This window comes from Bos javanicus, chromosome 6 (genome assembly GCF_032452875.1).
Source record: "Bos javanicus breed banteng chromosome 6, ARS-OSU_banteng_1.0, whole genome shotgun sequence".
NCBI classification, from domain to species: domain Eukaryota; kingdom Metazoa; phylum Chordata; class Mammalia; order Artiodactyla; family Bovidae; genus Bos; species Bos javanicus.
The window spans coordinates 60796106-60822902 of NC_083873.1; the positions used below are offsets into that span (position 1 = coordinate 60796106).

Sequence of the window (26797 nt, forward strand, 5' to 3'; positions counted from 1 at the left end):
GAATTTCCCTATTCTGGGTACCTCATATAAGTGGAATCATATAGTATTTGTGTTTTGGTGTCTCACTAATTTCACTTAGCATAATGTCTTCAGGGTTCATGCATGTTGCACTGCATGTCAGAATTTCCTTCCTCTTTAAGGCTAGATAATGTTCCATTATACGCATAGTCCACATTTTGTTTATCCATTCATTTGTTTATGGACAGACAGTTTGAGCTTTGATGTATGGATATCTGAGTCCCTGTTTTCACTTCTTTCACTTATATACCTACAAGTGGAATTGCTGGATCATGCCTAACTTTGTGTTTAACTTTCTGAGAAACTGCCAAACTGTTTCCCATAGAAGCTACACTATTTTACGTTCCCACCAGCAATGCACAAGGGTTCTAGTTGTTCCACATTCTTGCCAACACTTGTTATTTTCTGTGGGGTTTTTTTTTTTTTAATAGTCATCTTGAAAAAAGTGAAAGTGAAAGTCGCGTCCGACTCTTTGTGACCCAATGGACTATACAATCCATGGAATTCTCCAGGCCAGAATATTGGAGTGGGTAGCCTTTCCCTTCTCCAGGGGATCTTCCCAACCCAGTGATCGAACTCAGGTCTCCCGCATTGCAGGCAGATTCTTTACCAGCTGAGCCACCAGGGAAGCCCAAGAATACTGAAGTGGGCAGCCTATCCCTTCTACAGGGGATCTTCCCGACCCAGGAATTGAACCAGGGCCTCCCGCATTGCAGGAGGGTGGTATTTCATGGTGGTTTTTATTTGCATTTTGTTGTTGTGTGTTTAATTTGTGATTCAGTTTGGGCTGATGTGTGATCAGCAGCAGCAGCAATGATCCTAGTGCCATTAACTGCACAGGTCACACAATATTCAGGTTGGACAACATCCAAAATGGTGTGTACTCTGTTCAGTGAGATGTGTCCAGGGGTCACAGACTTGGATGTGGTTAGAATGCCAAGTTGTTACAGATGTTTCTAAATGCTGTTTTCCAGTCCTTCCTTTTTCTCATCATGAACCAGTACCAAGCACACGGTAGTCCACAGATCACTGTTTGACCATCACTGCTGTAAGAAATGCTGAAGTTACATTACGTGTCAAATACATGAGTATTACTTAATGAAGTATGGTAGATAATTTAAGCAGTTTTATTCTTACATAACTTAAGACTATTTTTTATTCAATTACCAAATACAATTCATAAATTATGCTGAAAAACCAGCTGGCCATAGAACATAATAAAGTTGGTTTTGGTCTGGAGAGAGTTTGGTCACTTTTTGGTGGGGTAAACAGCCTTGAAATCTGGACAGTTTCTTTGATAGGCTGGCATCTGAGTTCTCCTGAGATAGTACTGTGACATTGACCCTTAAGTAGGCTTGAATATTAAGTCCTTGAAAGGAGAACCAGCTGCCGTGTGGACAGTCAGAATCCAGAAAGAGAGAGAGAATCAAGGTGCTGGAGCTTTTGGGTTTGGGAACTCTATTTCTTAAGTGTTCTGACACAAGAAGAGCTAGGCTCCAATTGCTGTATTGATGAGGAACTGTGCTTGTAAAAACTCTTCCAGCAGAGTTAGTTAAGCAACATGAGCATGCCTCGTTCTGTGGTTGGCCATCTTTGGCATCAAGCCTGTTACCTCCGGGAAACTGAGGCAGCATGGTGACTTAGTGCAGAGACCCTTTGAAAAGAACATCTTTAGAGAAAAACTAAATTTGATCTGTTATATTTGGACTGTGAAAGATGGTAGTGGTAGTTCCATCTTCTACTCTATAAGAACTCTAAGATAAAAATCCACATCTGGTCTGCTTTTGTGAAGGTAGCCAGTGTTGCTGGTTTTGTCTGCCCCAGGTCCCCTTCCTAGGGGACACACATTCCTAGGGGATCACAGTCTCCTTTGGGAAGCTGTTCTGGCTCCTCTTCCTCCCCACCATTGATTTAAATGTTTCATGATCTCTTTTAACTTGTCCCATTCGTCACTGTGGGAGGGGACCTGACCCCAGGCACACCAATAAGGGTCTTTTCCTTTTCCTGCTATTTTTTCAAACTGCAAATGAAAAAGTCAGTGCTCTCAGGTGGTAACAATATTCATGTATGAGATCGGAAACTAGGGGATCCATGTGAAGGAAACCTGTGTGTGGTGAAAGCAAGCCAGCCAGTGTGCAGAGCAAGTGGATGGGAGATGAAGCAATGCCAGGTTCCCAATAGACGAAGCCCTGGTTTCCTGTTGTTTCAAACAGTCAGCTGCCCCTGTACCTCCTTGTAGCTGGGATGCACTGGGCATCCCATAAAAGCCTGCATCCATCTGGGCCTCTCTCACTTACGAATAAGAGTCCCAGTTCTCATCAAGACCCTTTCCTGCCCAAAGCATTTAGCACATTGCCTTTCATACTTTTTGTTGTTGTTTAGTTGCTAAGTTGTGTCCAACTCTTTGCAACCCCATGGACTGTAGCCCACCAAGCTCCTTTCCATGGGAGATACGCAAGAATACTGGAATGGGTTGACGTTTCCTTTTCCAGGCAAGAATACTGGAGTAGGTTACCATTTCCTCCTCAGGGGATATTCCCAACCCAGGGCTCAAACCCACATCTCTTGTTTGGCAGGCAGATTCTTTAGCACTGAGCCACCTAGGAAACCCTTGCATACTATACGTATGCAATTAATATTTTTGAATAAGTATAAAAATTAAAGATAATAGAGCCTAACTGCTGGCTATTTGCTCTTCACTCTGACACTGACCCGCATTTCACTCTCATTGATGAAAACATGTTAACAGATTGCTTGCAAATGTCTGCAGTTGTCAACTTTATATTCTTTTTTTTAAAGTGTTTAGATGCAGAATGTGGGAAGGGTGATGCAAAGGGTTTAACTCTTGGGAGCTAATGACATCTATCTGTTGGTGGGAGAAGAAGGTGAGGTCATGGCAGAGAGCTTTTAGAAAGCAGAGGAGGTTTGTGAAACCCTCTGCAAGGATGGGAGAAGGGCTGGCCAGGAGCCCCAGAAGGATGACCAAGTGGGCCCACTGAGGCAGGAGCTTGGAAAGGTATAGCAGTTCCAGACCCAGCAAAGCTCCATCATTTCCAGTAGCACCAGGAGCAGAGAGCTAGGGATTTAGGGTGATCAGTAAATAACACTCCTCTCTTTCCCTCCCAGCTGAGACATAAACCGAGGAGTCAGATAGAGATGAAAACATCAGCTTTACTTCTTATGAAACAAATAGGAGAGCGTGGGTTTAGAGCTGCAACCAAGTGGGTTTGCTAATCCTTGCTCCTGAATTAAACAAATTTATTCACCCATTCACAGCACAGCTGGACAACCACAGGCTTCACCCCGCAGAGAGAGGCCCCTTCCCACACAGCAGAGACAGACAGGACATATGTGTCCTATGGACAGGCCGTCTGCCACAGAGAGGAAATCCCAAGCTAGCTGAACCAAGCATGCCCTCCCCATTCCTTCTCCCAAACCAACCTAGGGGAGGAAGAGTGAGGGGCCAGGAGTGTTCTTCCTCCATGGAGAAACATGAGGAGTGGGCATACCTGTTCCCCGCCTCAAGCAGAGACAAAGGTGGTTGGCTGAGCCTCCAAGGCTCATGTCCAAGGTGAACTGTCCCACCTCTGCATTTCCTTTTCCTGGTCATTGCTCCTGAGGGGAAAGGCGGAGAGCGGGGGCTGTTGAAGGTCCAGGCAGTGGAGCAGCTGAATAGTCACCCTGGTTTGGACTGGATCAGGAAGGAAATAAGGGAATGAGAGGAGAGGGAAATGAACTGAAAGGAAAAGACAGGGTCTAGAGATGAAAGAGCGGAGAAGGCAATGGCACCCCACTCCAGTACTCTTGCCTGGAGAATCCCAGGGACGGAGGAGCCTGGTGGGCTGCTGTCTATGGGGTCGCACAGAGCTGGACACGACTGAAGTGACTTAGCAGCAGCAGCAGCAGAGATGAAAGAGCAGGTGTGTGGGAGAGAAGGAATGAGAAACCTGGGAGGAGAGGCACTCCGGCCCAGGAGCAGGATATTGGAAATTGGGATTCCAACCGGGCAGGTGTGGGTGGTAATTAGGACCCTAAAATAGAGTTTATGAGTAAAAACTACTGGAACTGAGGCAGTCAGACTACAAAGCCAGGCTGTCAAACAGGTTGCTGTGTAGAACGTAAAGTCACCTAGAGTGCTGACTGTAGTCAACACAGGACCAGAGTTCCCCACAACTGATGGAAATGGTGAGCAGGATGGAAGATCATTATAGCGAAAACTGATGGCTCAGACCTTACTCTCAACGAGGATTCCTCATGAGGAGGGTAACGTCAGTGGTCTGGGAGGGCAAAGCAGCTCTGGGGCAAGCAGTGTTCCATGTCTCTCCTTACCTGCCACTTCCCTAAAATAAACAATCAGCCAGCCTTCCTTTGACCCACCATACCTTTTCTTAATCTCTTCTCTGCTAGACTTCCCAGAAGTGTCTCTTTGTGTTTTCTCTATTGTTTTTATTCTAATTTCCTAACTTCCTGCAATCTGCTTTTTACTCTCTTATTCCATTGACGTTGTCCCCAATGTCAGTAATGTCCTTCTAATCAGAAATTCCATTCATTGATTACTTAACGGTTTTATTCTAATAATAGAAATAAATATCACAATGGAAAACATTTATTGTGTTGAGCATTGTTCTATTTTAAGCACTTTACATATATTTTCTTATTTAACTCCACAACATCTTTATGACATTATATGTATCCCCACAATTATGGTCATTCATTCATTCCATGCATATATCTTGACTGTTTAGTTTTTGTATATAAGAGATCATTCTATATTGATTTCTAACATCCACAGTGATAACAGATGCTGTATGATTTCAATACCTTTAGACCCTGAAATTTCTGCACCTTGTTTTATGTCCCTGGGTATGTTCCAGTGTCTCCTAGTTTATAATCTATGGGAACTTGAATGAAATTTGTATCCTTCTGTTATGTGGAAATTGTATAAATCTTAATTATGTTTTAAAAAAAGAAAGGATCATTCTAGATAATACCTAGGTAAGAAAAGGAGCAGTGCATAGGCCCTGGCAGGGATCTTCTTGGTTGGTTGAGGATCAGCAGGGGAGGAGCTATGCCTGGCTTCAGGGGAGGGGAGCAAGGTGGGGGTGGGTCAGAGAGGTAGTGGGCCGCGGCTTCTGTAGGGCCTGGTAAGTCTTTGTAAGGACCTGGGCTTTCAAGAGCAAGCTGAGGCAGAGATTATGTAAGCAACTTGCCCAAGGTCGTTCAGCCTCTGAGTAGCCAACCCAAATACAAGCTCCTGATGAACTGTGGCTCTTGGAATATGGAATGTTCCAAGCTTCATTTATTATTTCTGTTTCTCACAAATCTCCCCCCTTCCTCTTATTTTTTAAGATGGTCTTAATGGCTGAAAACTTCATCACTCCAAACCCCTCTTCTTCTCCTCACTCTCTATTCCTGAATCCACTTAACTGCCAAGCCAACAGTGGGTGCTTGTACTCTTCCCCTTTTCTGCCCTTACTGTTGGGTTGGCCAAAAAGTTCATTTGGGTTTTTCCATTTCATCCTATGGAAAATCCCAAATGAATTTTTTGGCTAACTCAGTACTTCGGAATGAGTTCAGGCTTTTCCACATCTCCCAGAGCTCTTATAATTTTGAACGGACCCTCTCCTCCACCCAGGGGCTCTCTCCTGCTGCCACCCAACGTATTCTCCTAAAATAGAGGTCGATCACAGGACTCTTTCTGTCCTTATTACCTGGACTTGATTCCCCAGTGCCTAGAGAAGAGTGCTTCACAAGCCTTCACAAATCCTTCACAAGGCTCTCACGAACTCTCCCAAGCTTACCTTGCAGAGCTCTCTTCCCCTCCCCATTCTCTCCTTGCAACTCACTGTGCTTCTGCTCACTTCCCATCCATAACATTTTTTCTTCTTCTGCAAGCAGCAACCCAGCGGCCACCTTCTGGGTCAGACTTCCCCAGCATTCCCCCAGGCAGAGTGAGCTGCCTTTGCCTCTCAGTGGAAGGCCTGGTATCCTCATTAAGTGCTCCTGGCAAACTCAAGTGTGTTGAAAGTCTGGCGAGTACTGATTGTGGCTGGACATCTGCCAATTAATGGAGCCAGGCTGGAACCCATGCAGGTTAGGAGAGTGACCATGAACTCACGGCAGGTACAGGAAATCCCCAGATTCTAATAATTGTGGGGTAAGTTCCTGCAGATATTTTGGTAATGTATTCCTTAAGTTCTGTTAGAGGGAATTTGTTTGCTTCAAATGCAGGAAACCTAGCAAAAACCATTTAAAAAAAAAAAAAAGCCTTAGAGATAGAATGGAAAAGTAACATTGCTATTAGTTATTGATTTTCAAGAAAAGTCTGGATCTTCTCTGATATGCTTGCAAATCTTTCTGAGCTACCGTAATCCTTATTAAGATTTTTGAAGCAAATATTTACTATAGAAAATGGGTTAAGATAATAAATTCACCAGATGTAACGTCAGTTTACATTGTACTCCCTCCGCCTAGTCTTCTCCTTTATAGAAATGGAAAATTATACAGAGGCTTTATATATATATAGCATTTAAATTTTTTAATTATGAAAATATCATAACACATCTATAAGTGACTTGGAAAATACAGAACAAAGTTACATATAGTTCCACTGTATATTACAATTATTTTTCAAGTACATAAATTAAGATTTTTAGCTGGAGTTTCAATATCAAACTCTCAAAAACTAATAGAATGAATAGTCAGAAAAGTAGAAGGATATAGTAGACCTGAAAAGTCCTATGAATCAACTCAACATAATTAAGATGCATACAATGTTTACACAACAGCAGGGTACAAATTCTATTCAAGTTCCCAAAGATTATAAACCAGGAGACACTGGAACATATCCAGGGACATAAAACAAGGTGAAAAATTTCATGGCTTAAAGTATTGAAATCATACAGAGTCTGTTCTCTTATTACTGTGGAATTATGTCAGAAATCAATATGAAAAGATATTTGAAAATAATCCACACATTTTCAAGTGCAGTGTGACATTTACCAAGAGAGATCTTTGACTCTCTCTAACCTTGTAGCCTCAAGGTTACAAGACTGAAAAACCAGAGGATGATTGCAGAGAAGAAAGCATTTATGTGAGAAATTAATATCAAAGAGACTTTAAAACCCCCATGTATTTGGAAATTAAGTGTACACTTTTAAATGATAGGTGTATCTAAGAAGCCCAGGTATTGTTTTTTCTCCAGAGCTCCAGATGTGATTCTAATGAGCAGCCATGTTTAAAAACTGGACTATGTGATGATCTTTTACTTTTATCTAGCTTGTTTCACTTTTTCTGTTTCATACTCAGTGCTCCCATTTAGTTTGTTTTCCAATTTCTCTTTCTCTTTTTCTTTTAAAGTTCTTTCCCAAGCCTTTATCAAGCACAGCAGAAAAGCTTTTGTATACAGTATGTATAATAGAATACATGTTTTAGAAAACTTAATATTTTTGCCTAGCTAAAATATTTATGACATTTTGATTCCACTTGTTTGACTTAGAATGAATAGAATGCTAGATTTCTAATTTATATTCACTCAAAACTTTGACATAGTTCGATTTATTGTAGCATCTAGTATTACTGCTAAAAGTCTAGAAAGCTGCTTATTTTACTGATTCTTTAAAAAAAAAATTGAGGCTTGAAACTTCTAATCCAATTCTGAAAATATATATTGTATTTTAAATACCTAGCAATATAGACGTCTGGGTTCATTTGAAACCCAAATGAGCGTTACATCCATTTTCTGTGAACTCCAAATCCATCATCATGTTGCCCTTTCCCTGTTGGCTATAAAGGAAATAAAGCCAAGGAGATTGGGTAGAGCAGGAGGCTTCTCAATCCCTGTCTGGTTTCTCTAGAGATCCACTAAGGGCTGGTGCCTTCCTCAGAGCCAGAGGGCTACACGTTGCTCCGCAATGGATCAAGGGAAAGGAGAAACCCCTTGCCAGTTGGAAATGACAGCTGAGAAAGCGAAAGGTAGCAAGGTCCTTGCTGCCTTCTGAAGATAGTAGGGAGACCCTAGGTGAGACAGTGATGTGTCTCAGGGGTGCACGGGAATGAATTGCAGGCTTGCCTTTCTTCCCTCTCACTCTTGCCCCTCCCTCCTGAGGTGCCTCCTTGGGCCATGGAAGCCTCTTCTATGGCCTTTGGACTCTTCCATCTGACTGCAGCCTAGAGCACAGGCAGGCCTTTCTGAATAAGCTTTCCAACTGAGACAGTGTCCTACTCAGCCCTTAGGTTCCATAGTGTAATTAAGACCCCTCTTCAGTTACAGTTTGGATTAAATAGGTTTTTCTGGCCTGAACTGGCAACCACCATGCAAAGACTAATTCTGTGAGTTAATTACAAATGATAACCTACAAGCCATCTTCTTAGAAATGGACTTTTGGTACACAGCTTACACCTGGGTTTAAGGCAGCCTGTGTAAGTCAAGTTGGCTATTTATAAAACTAACTAAACAGTAATTGCAACTACCCTTTTAAAAAAGAAAAAAAAAAATCTCCCATGTAACCGGCAAGGGCTATAAATACTGGTTTTTGTGGATGGATAGAGTTTTCTCACTTTCTCTGGTCCCTTCTTAACCTGAGTTGACAATAAAGCCATAATAATACATAACATCCATATAATGAGTGTCTGGAAACACTAGAGACAATGGGCTATGTTCTCAATATGTTTGTTGTTGTTCAGTCACCAAATTGCATCTTACCCTGCAACCCTACTGACTGGAGCACCCAAGGCTTCCCTGTCCATCACCAACTCCCTGAACTTGCTCAGACTCATGTCCATTGAGTTGGTGATGCCATCCAACCATCTCATCCTCTGTCGTCCCCTTCTCCTCCTGCCCTCAATCTTTCCCAGCATCAGGGTCTTTTCCAGTGCGTCAGCTCTTTGCATCAGGTGGCCAAAGTATTGGAGCTTCAACTTCAGCATCAGTCCTTCCAATGAACACACTGATCTCCTTTAGGATGGACTGGCTTGATCTCCTTGCAGTCCAAGGGACTCTCAAGAGTCTTGTCCATCACCACAGTTCGAAAGCATCAATTCTTTGGCACTCAGCCTTTTTTTACGGTCCACCTCTCATAATTCTGTCCTCCATATAAGATTAATGGCATCCCCCACTTCACAGATTAGAAATCCAAAGATCAGAAATATTAGGGACCACGCCCAGGGCCATGTAACTAGTATGTGGATGAGGCTGGGATTCTAACTGGAGTCCTCCTGACTCCCAAAACTGGTATGCTGTGTTCCATGGTGCATTTGTTCCCTCGTTTCCATTGTCTAAAGAGACAATTTTTCTTAAACCTCTCTTTACGTGTATCTTGAACAAATCCAGCTATAGGATAGATCATGAAAATTAATCCTAAAGATAAGATACTTCTAAGTCCTTCTCATTTCATCTACCAGAATTTTGTAGGTTTTTTTTTTTTTATTCTTCTAAGTACCTAGAATGTAGTGCTTAATTTGTTTTAAATATTTAGTGACGTGAAGTCGCTTACTCGTGTCCAACTCTTTGTGACCCTATGGATTGTAGCCTACCAGGCTCCTCCGTCCATGGGATTTTCCAGCAAGAGTACTGGAGTGGGTTGCCATTTCCTTCTCCAGGGGATCTTCCCAACCCAGGGATTGAACTCGGGTCTCCAGCATTGTAGGCAGACACTTTACCCTCTGAGCCACCAGGGGAAGTACCTACTATATGCTGGGGAAACTCTGGAGGTGGAGACCATCCTGGCCTTCCTTTATCTTGAATTTGGAGCAAGAAGGGAGGGAGAGAAGCATCAGGGTTTCCTCAGAGAAGAGGCCTTGAGGAGGGCTGAAAGCTCAGGCCTCAACCCAGGCCCACAGATTAGTGACATGGGAAACCCCTGAGCCAAGAACCAGGAGTGAATGCATAATCCTTAGGTAAACAGAGGTATAAACCTATACATTACTATTGGTTGAGCACAAAATGGCCTCTTTCAGGAACTTTATGTTCCGCATCTGTGTTGAATTGAGACTCATGTTACTGCACTTTCCCATTAGCCAGAAATAGAAAACTTTCCATCAGTAGTGCTGGAGCCTTTACCTCAGAGACTTTGCAACAGTTGTCTCCGAGGCAACTGTTATTTTTCCCTTCAGTTATAGGAAACTGGTTTTGCCAGTGAACTCACAACCCTATGGAGTTGAATACATTTCTACACATTTAAAAACCTTTTCTCTAAACTTTTTGGGAAAGTTTTCAAATGTATAGATGGCATAATCAGTACTGGAATACTGGTTACCTAGAACAAGGCCAGTGGACTACAGCCTGTGGGCCAAATCCAGCCCGAGGCCTGCTTGTGCGAGTGAAGTGTGTGGGGAGGCTGACATTTCCACTCGTTTGTGTATTTGTCTGGCTACAGTGACAGAGTTGGGGCTTCATCGATGGCTCAGCAGATAAAGAATCTGCTTGCAATGCCAGAGACACAGGAGATGAAGTTTTGATCCCTGAGTCAGGAAGATCCCCTGGAGAAAGAAATGGCAGCCCACTCCAGTATTCTTGCCTGGAAAATCCCATGGACAGAGGAGCCTGGAAGGCTACAGTCCATGGGGTCGCAAAGAGTCAGACATTAGTGAGCAACTAATCATGCACGCAAGGTAGAGTTAAGTCATTTTGACAGAGACCACCATATGCCCACAATGCCACATTTACATCTTTGCCACCCTTTGGACTATAGCCCACCAGGCTTTAAAAAAAAAAAAAAAGGCCAAGTTTTGAGATCTGTATTTGCCAATTATTAGTTTTTTGCCATACTTGCTTTATGTCTTTCTCTATAATCGACAGATAGCATCCTCTCTCTCCCTATCTATTTCCATCTCTCCTATCCATACACGTGTGTGCATCCTAAGTCAGTTCAACTGTGTACGACTCTGTGCAACCCTATGGACCATAACCTGCCAGGCTCTTCCTGTCCATGGGATTCTCCAGGCAAGAATACTGGAGCGGATTGCCACGCCCTCCTCCAGGGGATCTTCCCGAACAGGGATTGAACCTGCATCTCCTGAGCCTCCTGCATTGCAGGCAGATTCTATACCACCAAATCACTGGGGAAGCCATGCATGCACACACACACATTTTATTTGCTTGAACCATTTGAAATTATGTTATAGACATGATAACTTGTCCTTGAAAAATCCATATGTTTGCCTAAAAATAAAGGTATTCTTTCATATAACCACAACACCATCGTCATGCCTAAGAAAATTAACATTCATCCAATAATGTTATCCAACAACAGTCCACTTTTAAATTGAACTTTTATAGTCTTTATTATACTTTTCCTTTCTGGATCTAAGATCCAGAGGTCATATGATACATTTGGTCATCATGTCTCTTCAGTCTCCAATTTTTTTTTTATCATGACATTGACATTTTTGAAGAGATTTTTAAAAACTTCTTTTGAAGCCTAAGAACTAATGAGTTTGCAATACTATACTAGTAAGAGCTAAATAGAATAGTCATTGCGGTAAATCAGTGTCTCCACGTCTTTCCCAGGATTGAGACACAGTTGTGTTGCTTGGCTTCAGAAGCTAAGACACTAGGTTGTTAGTTTTGCTTGGAGTTGTAAATGTGGAAAAAACTCAGCGTGAAGAGCAAGGCAGATGGGAATTTGCGGGATGCATTTTAAGTAATTAAAGGCACAGCCCTCCCTGCCCGCTCTGGTCGCTGCCCTTGTTAGCTCTTGGCTGAGGGGGCTCTTCCTTCTGGCTTTTCTCCTGACTGGGGTCTGGCTCCCCTCCAGCATCATCAGGTTGCAGCACGAAACTGGAAGGAGACCTGCCATTATTTAAATCTCACAGCCCAAAATGTTCAGCCCGACTGGCAACACAGCGCTTCTGTGTTTGTGGTCTGTGTACTGAAGATAGAGCAGTGCTCAGGGGCACTTCTGCTAGTTCACGTGGGAAGAACACTTTTGCACCTTCCTTGAAAATCTCATGTGCCACAGTCATGCGCCTCTGATGGGACCACGTGGGGGTCACTGGTCTGTTCCTATTATTGGGGTCCCAGATGATTCCTAGAGAGTTCTGAGACCCATCCTTTAATTTCCTCTGGGTTAGAAGCCCTCGGAGCTCATAGGCCAGAAAGATTGTTGCATGCCCTGCAAAAGACTCACCTGAACATCTACAAACCTCTGGAAGCAAAATAGAAAAACTCCAAAGAGAAATTGGATAATTTTAAAACATGTAACGTGATTGGAGAAGAGACTGTGAAGGGTATGGATAACTTCAGACTATAACCAGCTCATTGTCAGTCTACAATATGTCTTGTACATGACACAGGTCTTATGAATGATGGTACTTCTTACCCACTGAAAAAAATCCGGGGACACAGGAGCGACAACATACTGGGGTGGGCCAGACTCCGCTGGAGGGAAGTGAGATTGGAGTATCTCCTCGTTGGTTTCCCTGTCTCCTGCCTTGTTCCTCTTAAGTCCTTCCTTTGCACACCTCCTCCCCAAGGCCTACCCCCAACAATCTACTTCTGCTGCAGACCTGGGCATTTACTTCTCACATTACCACCCCTCTGCCCTCCATGGCCTTCAAGGGCCCCTTTGATCAGCCCCTGACTCCAAAGCCTCCTCTTCCTTTGGTACCAGCCTCAGATTTGATGCTTGATTTCCTCATGTCTGTCATGTTTTTTTGCACCTCCATTCTTTCCTGGCTGTGCAGCCTTCATTCCTTCACCACTCACTGGTTGGAGTGAAGTGAAAGTCACTGGTCATGTCTGACTCTTTGCAACCCCACGGTCTATACAGTCCATGGAATTCTCCAGGCCAGAATACTGGAGCGGGTAGCCTTTCCCTTCTCCAGGGGATCTTCCCAACCCAGGGATCAAACACAGGTCTCCCACATTGTGGGCCAATTCTTTACCAGCTGAGCCACAAGGGAAGCACAAGAGTACTGGGGTGGGTAGCCTATCCCTTCTCCAGGGGATCTTCCTGACCCAAGAATCGAACGAGGGTCTCCTGCATTGCAGGCAGATTCTTTATCAACTGAACTATTAGGGTAGCCTTAATGATGCTTAATTGTTCCATGCCTCACACTGCTTATCTATAAATAAGGATGATCATCGTACCTACCTCATAAGGTTGTGCAGGAATTAAATGAGCTAACATATGTAAAGTTCTTAAAAGTATGCTTGGCAGTTAGTAAAGGCTATATAAAGGTTAGCAATTTATTGCTATTGCTCTTGTTATTTTGAGCCTAGATGTATTAATTTTTATTGCTGCATAAAAATTACTATAAACTTAGCATCTTCAGTCAATATCCACTGACTGTCTTAGTTTCTATAATCAGAATATTGACATGGTGTGACTAAATTCTTTGCTCAGGGTCTCACAGTGCTGAAATTGAGGTGTTGGCAGGGGCTGAAGTCCAAGCTGAGCTTCTTCCAGGCCTCTTCCTAGCTCATGTGGTTGTTGACAGAATGCATCTCTTTGCAGCTATAGAACCTATGGCCAGCAGGAACTCTGACTTCACCTACTTTGTAAAGCTCCCATGATTAGGTCAGGCACAATCAGGCCATCTTTCTTTTGATCAACTGAAAGCCAAGTGGTTAATGACATAATCACAAAGTGGTAATCTACCATATGCACAGGCTCCACTGGCACTCAAGGGAAGGAGATTGTATAGAGTGTGTCCCCCAGAGGGTGAGATTCTTGGGGGCCATCTTATTAGCAGAATCCTGCCTACACACTGGTCATTGAGAAATACAATGATTTTTGTTCACTTTGTTAAATTGCACTCTGAATATATGATTTATTTACCACCACCATGACTTCAGATTTTTGTAGCATCTGTCTTAGAGCATTTAGATAGCATTTGCTTCCCTGGTGACTCAGCCAGTAAAGAATCTGCCTGCAATGTGGGAGACCTGGGTTCAGTCCCTGGGTTGGGAAGATTCCCTGGAAAAGGGAATAGCTACCCACTCCAGTATTCTGGTCTGGATAATTCCATGGACTGTATAGTCCATGGGGTCACAAAGCGTTGGACATGACTGAGCAAATTTCACTCTCATTTCACATTGATCCAGCTCCTGAAACCAGTGTTCATCATTCCTTTCCTGAAGTTTGAACTACCTGATGGAACCAGTTAGCTCGTCTTTTACAAAGTCTTTTACGAAGACATAACTGATGAATCTGCAGCTAATGTCCTAGAGTTCCTAAAGGATGACTCACAATTTGCCATCCCTTCCAGAGCCATTTGTTTATTCTTAATGACTCCGAACAGATGAAGACCAGAGCCTTTCTCGGCTGTTGTATGTGTCTGCTACTCTGCCGGGCCAAAGTCAACTTGTACCTGATAGACAAATGCATCACCATGAGGAAAGTCTTTGATATTATTTCCAAAAGATTTCCTTGCCCCCTCTTTTTCCCCTTCCAGTTAAGTCTAGATTCCCCCCACCAATTTAATTCAGTTTACAGTCCACAAAGAGGTATTATTGATCAAAACCCGCTGATGAAGGATGTACTTTTTGAAGATCAGTTAAAAAGAAAAACTCAAAGATGACTCTTAGGTAGTAAAACCTATTTTTTTTTTTTTAAATGTTGAACCAGATTCTAGGCAATAAGACATGGACAAAACTCTGAAGCAATAGAAGTACTGTGTATTAAGTTGCTTCAGTCGTGTCCAACTCTTTGTGACCCTGTGGACTGTAGCCCACCAAACTCCTCTATCCATGGGGTTCTCCAGGCAAGAATACTGGAGTGGATTGCCATGCCCTCCTGCAGGGAATCTTGCTGACCTAGAGATCAAACCACTGTCTCCTGTGTCTCCTGCATTGGCAGGCAGGTTCTTTATCACTATCACCTGGGACTACTCCCCTCAAATCACTAAGTTACACTTTTCTTTAAAAAAAAATTTTTTTTATGTATTTATTTATTTTTGGCTGTGTTGGGTCTTTGGCACTGCAAGCAGGCCTTCTCTAATTGTGGCAAGCAAGGGATACTCGCTTGTTGCAGAACACAGGCATAAAAGTGAAGGCTTAGTAGTTACCTCTTAGGATGTGCAATCTCCCCAGATCAGGGATCGAATCCTTGTTCCTTGTATTGGCAGGTAGATTCTTAACTACTGGGCCACCAGGGAAGTCCTAAGTTTTATTTTTCAGTGGCATTTAACTTAAAGTTTTACACCAATGTGAAAGGTAAAGGGAAGAACAATGAATTTGATATAGCTGTGGGTTCAAAAGTTTGCAGTGTCTGTTTACTCCAGGATTTCCTAACAAAGTATGATTTTATTATCTAACAAGCCATGACTCACATCTGACTCTGACTGCCCTAAGGATTGTCTTCTCTCCAGTGATTTGGACTATTAAAGAGGAAAGATTGGTTCATGAAATAATATTAAATAATGTAAACTTAGATTTCTTTTCTTTCTTCCAGGACAATATCATATTATTCTTGAGAGGTTGTAAAGAGCTCGGCCTTAAAGAATCTCAGCTTTTTGACCCGAGTGACCTGCAGGATACGTCCAACAGAGTCGCAGTCAAGTAAGTCCTGCACGATTTATGTTCAAGGGAAACCCATTTACGGTTTGATTTGCGGTTTTGCGATGATGTTGTAAGGACTAAGAGGCAGAGAATTGGGCATGCCTAATAAATTAGAAATGTGAAGGTGAAAATCCAGCTTTCAGAACAAGCCACATTGGCCTTCCCTTGAGCCTAACTTTCATTCTGATCAAACATAATTTTTTGAAATGCAAAAATCATACATATAGAGTTAGAATTTTAGAGACAAGGAGGAAAACTTTTAGGTGAAACTTAACAGAGGGAGAGGCAAGGGAGAAGTATGCGCAAAATCTATTTGGGTTAGACAAAAAGCTTTTATTGGCTCCAGTTGGGCATATGAATAGGCTCTTGGAAGACTGCAAACTCCTAAACAGTTCTGAACTCTTGTTTATTATGCAAAGAAGGCAATAGATTATGGAAAAATCTCTTCTCCATTTACATTTGTAACTGTTTTCTCATATGTGTCAGTGATTAAGTTCTCTGAAGATGGATCATTGGCCATTTGACTGTTGTTGACTGTATCTACTCAGTGAGCCATGTTTGGGGCCAAAGAATTCTTGGGAAAGAATGTTTTAGTAAAAGAAAAGGCAAGTGTGCTTCTCTGTAAAGAAATAGCTGTGAGCAGGGTAATGAGATGAAGAGTCCTTTTGAGATGGTGGAGGTAACTTTTCTGTAGTTTAAAAGTTCTTCAGACTCTACCAAATTCATATAAAACATTTTCCAAGTTAGTCAAACAGTGTTTGGCATTAATATGCTTTAATAATAAGCTTAGTTACATACATAGCATCTTTGGGTTGGATGTACTTCTCCTTTTGATTACTTTTGGGTCATTTTACCATAGAAGGGCAGAAGAAAGAGAGACACCAAAATTCAGAACTGTAAATTTTTTGGTATTTGTCTGCTTATACTGGCTTTTTTTTTTAATGATGGGGGAAAATATGGAAACTACTAAATGAAATCAAATTGGAGTTTATATTGGATTTTATGATTTATGACTAGGAATAAGGGAGAGTCATCCATGATTGACTATATAAAAATCACTTCTCTGTTGTCAGTGTGCCTTCTTTTTACATATAATTGACATGTGTTGTTGTTGTTCAGTCACTCAGTCATATCCGACACTTTGCAACCCCATGGACTGCAGCACACCAGGCTTCCCGGTCCTTCACTATCTCCCAGAGTTTACTCAACCTCATGTCCATGGAGTTGGTGATGCCATCTAACCATCTCATCCTCTGTTGCCCCCTTCTCCTCCTGCCCTCAATCTTTCCCAGCATCAGTGTCTTTTCCAATGAGTCAGCTCTCCGCATCAGGTGGCCAAAGTATTGCAGCTTCAGCTTCAGCATCAGTCCTTCCAATGAATATTCAGGGTTGATTTCCTTTAGGATAGACTGGTTTGATCTCCTTGCTGTCCAAGGGACTCTCAAGAGTCTCCTCCAGGACCACAGTTCAGGAAGATCCCCTGGAGAAGGAAATGGCAACCCACTTCAGTATTCTTACCTGGAAAATTCCATGGACAGAGGAGCCTGGCAGGCTACAGTCCATAGGGTCACACAGAGTTGGACATAATTGACATACACTATGATATTAGTTTCATATGTACAACATAGTAATTCAGTATTTGTGTATATTGCAAAATGTTTACCACAGTAAGTCTAGTTAACATCTATCACTATATAAAATGTATTTTTCTTGCAATGTGTACTTCTAAGATCTTCTCTCTTAGCAACTTTCAAATAAGCAATATTGTTTTATTAGCTATAGTTGTCATGCTGTACATTACAACCGCACTATTTATTTATTTTATAACTAGAGGTTTGTACCTTTTGACCTCTCTTTAATATTTCTCATGGAAAAACTTTAGTTAGGGGCAAAAATAACAGAATAAAAGTTATGATATTTGAATATGGAGAGCACCATAAACCTCATTTTAGTGCTCACATGCTCCATTTGTTCTGCACCTAAATCCAGCCTGTATAAATCATTATTCAGCTTAGGAAATTGTTTCAGGTTCTGCCTCATCTCATATTTGTAGTTTCACCTGGGTGGCAAGTGACCAGAAACAATAGTAACTATGTGGCATGGTAGGTAATCATTAGTCACACACATATTGCTTAGAGGGTGAAGGAAAGTTCACTTAACAATATTGGCAGCTGCATTCATTTTTTTTTTTTTTTTAAGTCACTCTAAACCAGTATGTTACTAAACCAGGAGAACTCTGAGACTGATTAGTTTTAGAAATTTAGAACTCATATCACCTTAATTGCTTTTCTGTAAAAGCCTGGGCATCAGGAAACCCAGGGTCTGCCTCTACATATGCTACCCCTTAGGTCTATAATCCAAGAGCCTTTGCTTCAGTAGGGCTCTGTGTCTTCATATGTAAACTGGAATTGGACAGAATATTCTTATGGGTATGATTCTAGCTAAAGCTTGCTCAGTGCAGATCTGGGAAGGTGGGTCAACCACCTTCTAAAGAGACTTTAATTCAAAGACACAGAAAGCAATCCAAAGGGAAAAAAGTCTCTTAGACCAGTGGCACACACTCACTTCTCAGTTACTAGGCCATCTTCCCCTTCTCCTGTTCTTTCCTCTGTCCTTTTCTTGCTTTTGCTTCTTTTCTCCGTCTCCTTCTCTTCCCAGTGCCTCCCTTCCCTTCTTTATCATATCTTTCCACTTATCTCCCATTTTGTATTTCTTCTTATTTTCTTCCCTTTTAAGTTTTTCCTTCACTTGAGGTTATTAATTTTGTTAAGAAACACTTGCCCATCGCTTTCCCCTATGACTGATATTTTTCATTCATTCAGCAGATTTATTGAGCAGCTCCTATATGTCTGATCCTTTCTGGTCACTAGAAAATAGGCCTTCTGTTCACATGGAATTATATACCCTGTGTCAAGAAATGAGAAGTAAATAAGCAGATTTTTAAAAATTGCAGGGAGTGGTAAGTGCTGAGGAGAAAATAGTAATAAAATAAATGATGTAAAAGATAGTGACAATTACAATATACATATATATATATATATCAATATATCAGATCATTGTGTTGCATACCTTAAACTTATAAAATGTTTTATATCAATTATAGCTCAACAAAACTGAGGGGTAATAAAAAAGAAAATGTGTCAAGAATAGTCTCTCTGAAGGGATAGCATTTCAGCTGAGGACTGAGGCATGAAAGGAAAGCAAGAGCCAGCCATGCAAAGATCTATATGGTATTCAGGGCAGAGGAAGGGTAGGTAGAAAGGCTAGGAAAGAAAAGCAAACTTGATGTCTAGAAAGAGAAAGAAGAGTGGCCAGCCAGTGTGGTAGAAGGGTAATGAGCAAGGATGAGTGTGGTTTGAGGAGTTGTCCACAGGCGTTATAGGAGGTTGAATTGGGAATAATTATAGAGAAAGAATTTTTATTTCACTGTATGAATATTTAGAACCTAAAGAACTTTATATTGAAATTATGCCATAAATTCATTTATGGTACTTAGAAAATCTGTAGCATTAAGGAGGATTGGGGCATGGAATGAACTATCTGCTTCACAACTTTTCTGTAAGTGATGCTGGTTTAACTTAGTACTGTCTGGGGACATTTGTAACACATGTGGATTTCATAGCTCTGGTAAATGAAAGTAGAAACTGCTATATTTTTCTGCTTTCCCCTCTGAAAGTTGAGCCAAGCATTCGCAGAGATGGAAAACACCCTGTTGACACCAGTTAGTACTGAAAGCAATAGGTAGAGGGGTGGATCCCAAGAAGAAAATTCTGATGCTTTTTTTAAAAATTGGAGTATAGTTGCTTTACACTGCTGCATCAATTTCTGCTGTACAGAAAAGTAAATTGGCCAACATGTACATAGATAATTTTGATACTTTTTCAAATTGTCTTTTTCAAAGTACTCTTTAGCTTTCTTTGTAGGTAATTTTTCTTACTCTTTTTTTTTTGAGAAGTAACTTGAGTAGACAAAGAAAGAAAGAGGGAGAACCTGCAAATGATTACTGGGTGTGTAATTTTGTGCACTCTACCTGTAATGGGTGCCAGACAACCTTGGTGAGAAATGAAAGCATAATCCAAAAGGGCTTGCAGCAAATATCATTCTAGAGAACTGCAGCAACTGGATGCAAAGGAGGAAGCCTTTGGGTTGCTCCCGAGGACGTCTCTGAAAAATTTAGAAGCATTTTCACATGGTTGTTATGTGTGAGTCACTCAACAAATGTTTTGTGAGCTCCTAGAGTGTGCCAAGTATGACTTTTTTTCAGAACTGGGTCACAATTTTAGTCAAAAAATGTTCATTGTCAGTGCAGAGAAAGTCTTATGTTCCCTGTTCTTAAGTTTCTCACCAAAAATTCAAATCTTTAATAGATTTTTGTTTGCTTTCATCTAGTTCTGTTGTTGTTGTTCAGTTTTTTTAAATCCTAGCAAACACCTAAGCAGTTAATGACATATCATCCTTTCTGTTAATGGGGGGAATATGAAACATGCTCCTAATCCAATCCAGGTTGGACCACTGCTTCTTGCAATGTGAGTGTCTGTTGATGGTTTATATCCTGGATCTGGACTATGTTTTTTCCATTCCCTCCAATCTCAGTTGGCTTAAAATTGGGCATCTGTTCATTAATCTGTACTTTGGGTCAGAATATGCAGCAGTTAGGTAATTGTGATCTAAATATCTGAAGAAATTCTTGACTAGTTTTTTCAATAGAATTACATTCCCCCTCCCCAACCCCCAACTGAAGTTCTGTGGAAAAAAGAAATGTAGCATTTGTTTTCCTAGTATTTATTTGTTGACATGCTAAAGAAAACTTAGAATAATTTAGAAGAAATTCTTATATTTCACTGTATGAATATTTAGAAAGTACCACCAAGTAGCTTTTTTGTTTATAGTTTGAGAATAAATGTTTCTGTATATTTAAGAATGCGTGTGTGTATATTTGAACATAGCATGCATATTTTCCTGCTAATGGCTAATTCCCAACACTAATTTATGTCCATAGCAGAAAAGAACAAATATTTGGATAGTATTGCCTCTTCTACATATATTTTTCAGGTCTATTTAATTAAGTAGTTTTAGACCTTTGTTAAAAGTACTTGTATAAAGAAGATTTTGGAAGTGTAGTCAGATTTCAGTTTGACAGTGATATATAACCTAGGCAAAATTTTACTTGAACAGTTCAGCTTTGAGTATACAAATATAAACAGTCCTAGTTTTAAATGGAATTCTTCATTTTCCAGATGTTACAAAACATTCATCTTTCCATGGTGTACTATGGAATTTTAATCCCATCTTATCCTTCCTTATTTTGTTTTCTGTGTAATTTTATTTAGTACCTGAAATTACTAATCGTAGGCCTTAAAAATAATATATTCTGATGATTTCATTGTATTTGTTAGCTCTCACATATATCTTAGAGATGTTGAAATGAAGATCACAGTGAAGAAACTGATCATATTTTCTTTTCCTTTTTCCTAATTAGGAGTCTTGACTATAGTAGGAAGCTGAAAAATGTAAGTGTTTTAGCTTCACTTTCTAAAGCTTTTCTCCTTCTAACATTGGTGGTTCGGGCATAAATTTTACCTCATAAGTTCAGTGCCTCTCGAATGCCTAGCTAGAAAGAATCATTCTTAGAAAACAAGTATATGTGCCTCTGATAGAAAAATTAATGTCAGTGATAGAAATAAAAATGGTAGTTTTTTTCTGGTTGGGGGGAATGTCTCTTTAATTAGATAAGAGCTCCATCTGAAATAAATGAAAGCTTGCACTCTATTTGTAATTTGGTTTCTAAAACACAGAATGATGTGTCTGAGCACTAATATTACTTCCTTGCCGTGGGTAAGCACAGATGGGGTTATTAAATTAAGCAGTTGGGCAAGTTGTTTTTGGGAAAATATTAGTATAATATAAATACTGTTGACTATTGTGGGCCTGTACCTTTTGTGTATTTTTTTGCTATTAATCTTTTGAGGTTTTTATTAGCACTTTCCAAAATCATCTTTTTCTAGTTAGATCTTATTTTCCAAGGGCAAGTACATTACTGCTCTTTTAAGTTTAAATTGAAGAGTGTACAAAATGATCTTCTGTCTATAAAATTTTAAAATTGGCTGTGACCCTCCACTTTTAAAAAAATTTCCAGGGTGCTATTATATTTGACTGACATTCTCATTCTTACCTCCTTTTTCTTCCTCTGTAAAACCACAGTTATGTGCATTTTTCATCATACAATTTTAAACAGAAACCCCATAATCTAAAACACAACACAGTCCTGTCTTTTGTTCTCCTATTACACTTTTCAAGAGAGCCTCATACCCTTAGCACACATGAGTTATTTTATGGGCCTAGTTCATGTCCTGACATCTGTAATTGTCTGTACTCTAGAAATTTATTTGTAAGTAATCATTTAAAAAAGAATTTCTGGAAGTTTTGAAGGATTCTTAAACTAACATTTTCCCACAGAGGTAGAAAACCAAATCACATCTTAGCAATGATGCACATAACCATATTTTGGGCCTGTTGCCATCTGGAAGCTTGTACATATATCATGCTGTCCAGAGCATTTTCTGGCCTAGCAAATAGAGGGAGGGACAGTAAATACTTCCCAGCCTAGCTAGAGCATTAAGACCAAATGTGAAAACAAAATCATAGTCTTAGCTTTTCCATAGGCTTGAGATCCCGGTCATTCAACTTTATGGAGCTCATCTTCAGATGACCCCTGTGGGGTTCTGTGGGAAAATCAGTATAAAGAGAATTCGCTTTTGTGGACAGTTTCTTTGGAAAAACAGGACAGAATTAACTTAGGACTGAAGCTTCAGACCAGTGAATATTCATAGACATTCTTAAACATTCAAACAATTGCTAATTGGCAGTAGTCTTGCCCAGCCCAAAATTTCCCATCTCAGATTAATAGGAATCTAACTAACTATACCCCAGAGCTAGGTCTCTGCAGAATGTATTCTTCATTACATTGCTGTCCTCTGACTTTAATTAGATATATTTTGTTGATCTTGTTCTGGAAACCACTAATTATGTTTTCTCACTCCTTTGAAAAATTTTTACTAATGGCCTTAGCAGAACCTCTGTGCCCGCAAGTAGAAATTATGGGCCTTTTAAAAGTACCACTCTTGAAAGGAATTGACAACCTGTTTCATTGCTTGTCTGGGTAAAGACTCCAGAGTTTCTGAAAATTTTTGCTTCCTGGTTTTGAAACCTTCATGACATGAAAATAGTTTTGGAAGATTTATTTTTCCTTCCTGCTCACATTCTCACAACCAGATTCTTCCTAAAACTAGGGTCTTATTTTCACTACTGAATCATGTTTGTGTTGACTGACGCAGCATTGGGTTCCTAGTAAAACAATTTTACCTAGAATGGATACCTCATGGAAGGTGGTTTTTGTAAATTAGCGCTTCGCATTCTCTCTTCCTGCTTTCCTGTTCAAGGAGCGTTACTGACTTCTTGGTTGAAAAGTAATTCTTTGTGCATGGTTCTGTATCACAGGTACTAGTGACCATTTACTGGCTGGGCAAAGCGGCGAACAGCTGTGCCTCATACAGTGGGACTACGCTGAACCTGAAGGAGTTTGAAGGCTTGCTGGCTCAGATGAGAAAGGTAACTTGGCTTTTCTTCCTCATCCCATGAGGTTTAGATAATGTGGGGAAGTAACACATTTGCTTGCTTTTAAGATCATTACAGGTCCGCATGATAAAATCGCACAGGCCAAAGATGTCATGTGTCTCACCAACGACAGCTTTGCCCCCTATACTCCACACCTACCTGAAATTTTATTCCCTTCTGAGAATGGGAGGGCTTATCTCTATCCAACTTGAATTCCCAAAGAGCAAATTCAGTCTGTCAGTATATGACTCTGGGTGCCAAAGAGTTCAGTGCCTGCTTTCTTGGGGAAATAATGCCTGAATGAAACAACACAGTATTATACAAAAATGAAGACTTGCTCTGCACTTTGATCCTAAAGGTCATTTTGCTTACCTGTCAGAGCCTTGGTATGGGTGAGGTAACGTTGGCCAAGTTCTTGCCTTGGTCTCTGAAAAATTAGAAACATACTCTTCTAAGATGCATATCTTATGACCATTGCATTTGAATGACCTGAAAATTGGGAAAACATTGTAATAGTGAGAGCTTTGTGTATTTAATTATGAGAAAGACTGACCTAAGGTAGGGATTTGTCCAAGAAAAAGTAGTGTGTTTTGTGTGTGGCTGTTTTGTGTGTGCCTGTTAAAGATGCAGCAGTAAATAAGAACTCACCCAAAGTACTAGGATATGGCATCACCCGGGAGCAGCCCCACCCAGCATCCTCAGTGAGTAGGTAAGACTCATTGGAATCAGTAGCACCCATGGGTTTTGGATGAGACCTGTAGTGCAGCCAAGATAACTAAGGCCTTCCTCCTCTTTCCTCTAACATGAAAACTAAATGCACTCATGAGACCTCGGTGAGAGACAGTCTGTATTTTATAGTTTTGCTTTTAATACTGAAAGCAAGAATTTGCTGCAATTTTCTAACAATTTATTCTTCTTTCCTTAAAGCAAATAGTTCTGACAGTTCTTTGTGTTTGGCTAGAAACAGGCTGGCTCATGAATGTTTAAATGGACAAAGCTTTCATATTGGTCATAACACATATAAACAAAGTCCTTTAAGCTCAATTCCTTGAAAAATAAACACACCGCTCAAACACATTGTTTCTTAGTCTTAACTCTTATTTGTCCTTTAATCTTCATCTCACTCAAAAGAGTTACTTAGGCAAAGTACAAAGGTAAGCTTTAGTCTGGATTTGTGAAATCTAAATGTTTATTGTTTTTTGTTAAATTTGGACTTGGATAATGATAGATGGATTATCTGTTTTAAACTATTTAAAAGCTCTGCCTCATAGTTTCCCTGCTTGATTCTCTGGAAATATAATTTCTTCTCATTATTGACATTTCTTACTGCTAGTCTGGCTTCTTAAAAATCCGAGCATCTATTGGTCTCTGCAGCTGCAGAGTCTCTCCTGACTTCCGTTTCTTTTGAGATAGTTAGTTATTAACAACTTCCTTGAAACAACTTCCTGCTATTGTGAACAGCTGTTACCTTTTTAATGAATATAGATGTCACAGGACACAAGGGAGTAGTTAGTATCACTGGACAAAGCGTAACAACTAAAAAAAACCAGCTGTGATGCTCCCATATCTCTATGTAAACTAGAGAGTAACTCACCTGAACTTCACTGGTCTATTTGATAACTGGAAATATTAGATTGGTTTCTCGAGTAGTCATGTATGGATGTGAGAGTTGGACCGTAAAGAAGGCTGACACAGAAGAATTGATGCTTTCAGGCTGTGGTGCTGGAGAAGACTCTTCAGAGTCCCATGGACAACAAGGAGATCAAACCAGTCAGTCCTAAAGGAAATCAACTCTGAATATTCATTGGAAGGACTGATGCTGAAGCTGAAGCTCCAGTCCTTTGGCCACCTGATGTGAAGAACTGACTCATTGGAAAAGATCCTGATGCTGGGAAAATTGAGGGCAGGAGGAGAAGAGGGCTACAGAGGATGAGATGGTTAGATAGTATCACTGACTCAATGCCCATGAGTTTGAGAAAACTCTGGGAGATAGTGAAGGACAGCGAAGCCTGGTGTGCTGCAGTCCATGGGGTCACAAAGAGTTGAATACGATTTAGCGACTAAACAACAATAGTGTGTATTATCTCATTTTGTGTATTACTCATTTTATCAATTAGGATAGAGTTTGGTTGGTAAATGCAGAAAACTCTACCAATGGCTTAGATTAAATAGAGTCTTATGTCAAACTCCTGTAAGTAAGATCTGGACATGAGCTGTCCAGGACTGGTGTGGAGGTTCTGTGACTGGCTGGGGCCTACTGTCCTTTTACTCCATGATCCTCAGCTCATAGCCTTTTGATCCAAGGTAGCCACGCAAGCTTTAGCCTGCACGTCCTCCTCTTAACCAAGAAAAATCAGGGACAAGAAGAAGAAAGCTCTGTGCCTTACTTTCAAGACACTTCTGGGAAGTCATGCACTACACTTCTGCTCACATCCTGTTGACTTAAACTTGGTCACATATCCGTTGCTAGCTGCAAGGGAAGACTTGAGGAAAGTAGATTTTATTTCATCTAAAAACTGCATGTGGACTTTGCTGGTGGCTCAGGGGTAAAGAATTTGCCTGCCAATGCAGAAGACATGGGCTCGATCCCTGATCTGGGAAAATCCCACGTGTTGCGAAGCCTGGGAGCTACAACTACTGAGTCTAGGTGTCACGGCTACTGAAGCCCGCATGCCCTAGAGCCATGCTCCACACAAGAGAAGCCACTGTGATGAGAAGCCTGTGCATTGCAACTGGAGAGTAGCCCCTGCTCACCACAACTAGAGAAAAGCTCACGCAGCAACAAAGATCCAGCACAGCCAATAAATAAAACATTACAATGTCCTGCCTCCCGCTAAAAAATAAAAAGCAGATTATGGGTATTTTCACTGGGAGAGAACTGGGAAACAGATACTGAGAGACAACTGGAATCTCTTCTGCACATATTCAAGCTGAAGTAGATTTGAAATTTAAAGCTTTTCTTTCACAAAGGCTGCTGCTGCTGCTAAGTCACTTCAGTAGTGTCCGACTCTGTGCGACCCCATAGAGAGCAGCCCACCAGGCTCCGCCGTCCCTGGGGTTCTCCAGGCAAGAACACTGGAATGGGTTGCCATTTCCTTCTCCAGTGCATGAAAGTGAAAAGTGAAAGTGAAGTCGCTCAGTCGTGTCCGACTCTTAGCGACCCCATGGACTGTAGCCTACCAGGCTGCTCCATCCATGGGATTTTCCAGGCAAGAGTACTGGAGTGGGCTGCCATTGCCTTCTCCGTTCACAAAGGCTATTTATTTCATATTCATTTAATTCATATTCATGAGATTTATTTCATATTCATTTTTTTCTAGTAGGAGAAATGTGCAAAAAATGATTACGGTACAACTTGTTCTGTAGTGCACTAATTACATGTGGACATAGGTGTTCATAGTAGGTTGCTATTGCATTAGACAGTAAAGGTCTCTGAAGGCATGGTGATAATGGCCTTTCACTGGGCCTGGATATGTCAGAGGTCTTCCAAAGGAGGGGATGCCTAAGCTAAACCAAGGGGAGTTACTACAAGAATAGTGAGATTAAAGGAAGAGCTGAGGGGATGAGGGTGGCCCTAAAGATCTCAGGGTCTGGAACTATGTTGACCTTCTAGGTTCTTTCTCTCTCTTTCTTTCTCTCATCTCTTCCTGTCTGTCTTTGAAT

At 40.9% G+C, this 26797-nt stretch overlaps 1 protein-coding gene across 21 annotated transcripts in view; it reads left to right on the forward strand.

Moving 5' to 3' along the window:
- Nucleotides 1-26797, forward strand: part of LIMCH1 (LIM and calponin homology domains 1) — a 351821-nt gene that overhangs the window by 235060 nt on the left and 89964 nt on the right. For all 21 annotated transcript variants that reach the window (XM_061420003.1, XM_061419994.1, XM_061419997.1 and 18 more), the window contains exons 4-6: nucleotides 15414-15520; nucleotides 21000-21030; nucleotides 23018-23128. In XM_061420003.1, the coding sequence (XP_061275987.1) occupies nucleotides 15414-15520; nucleotides 21000-21030; nucleotides 23018-23128 (249 nt within the window). The remainder of the gene's footprint in view (nucleotides 1-15413; nucleotides 15521-20999; nucleotides 21031-23017; nucleotides 23129-26797) is intronic.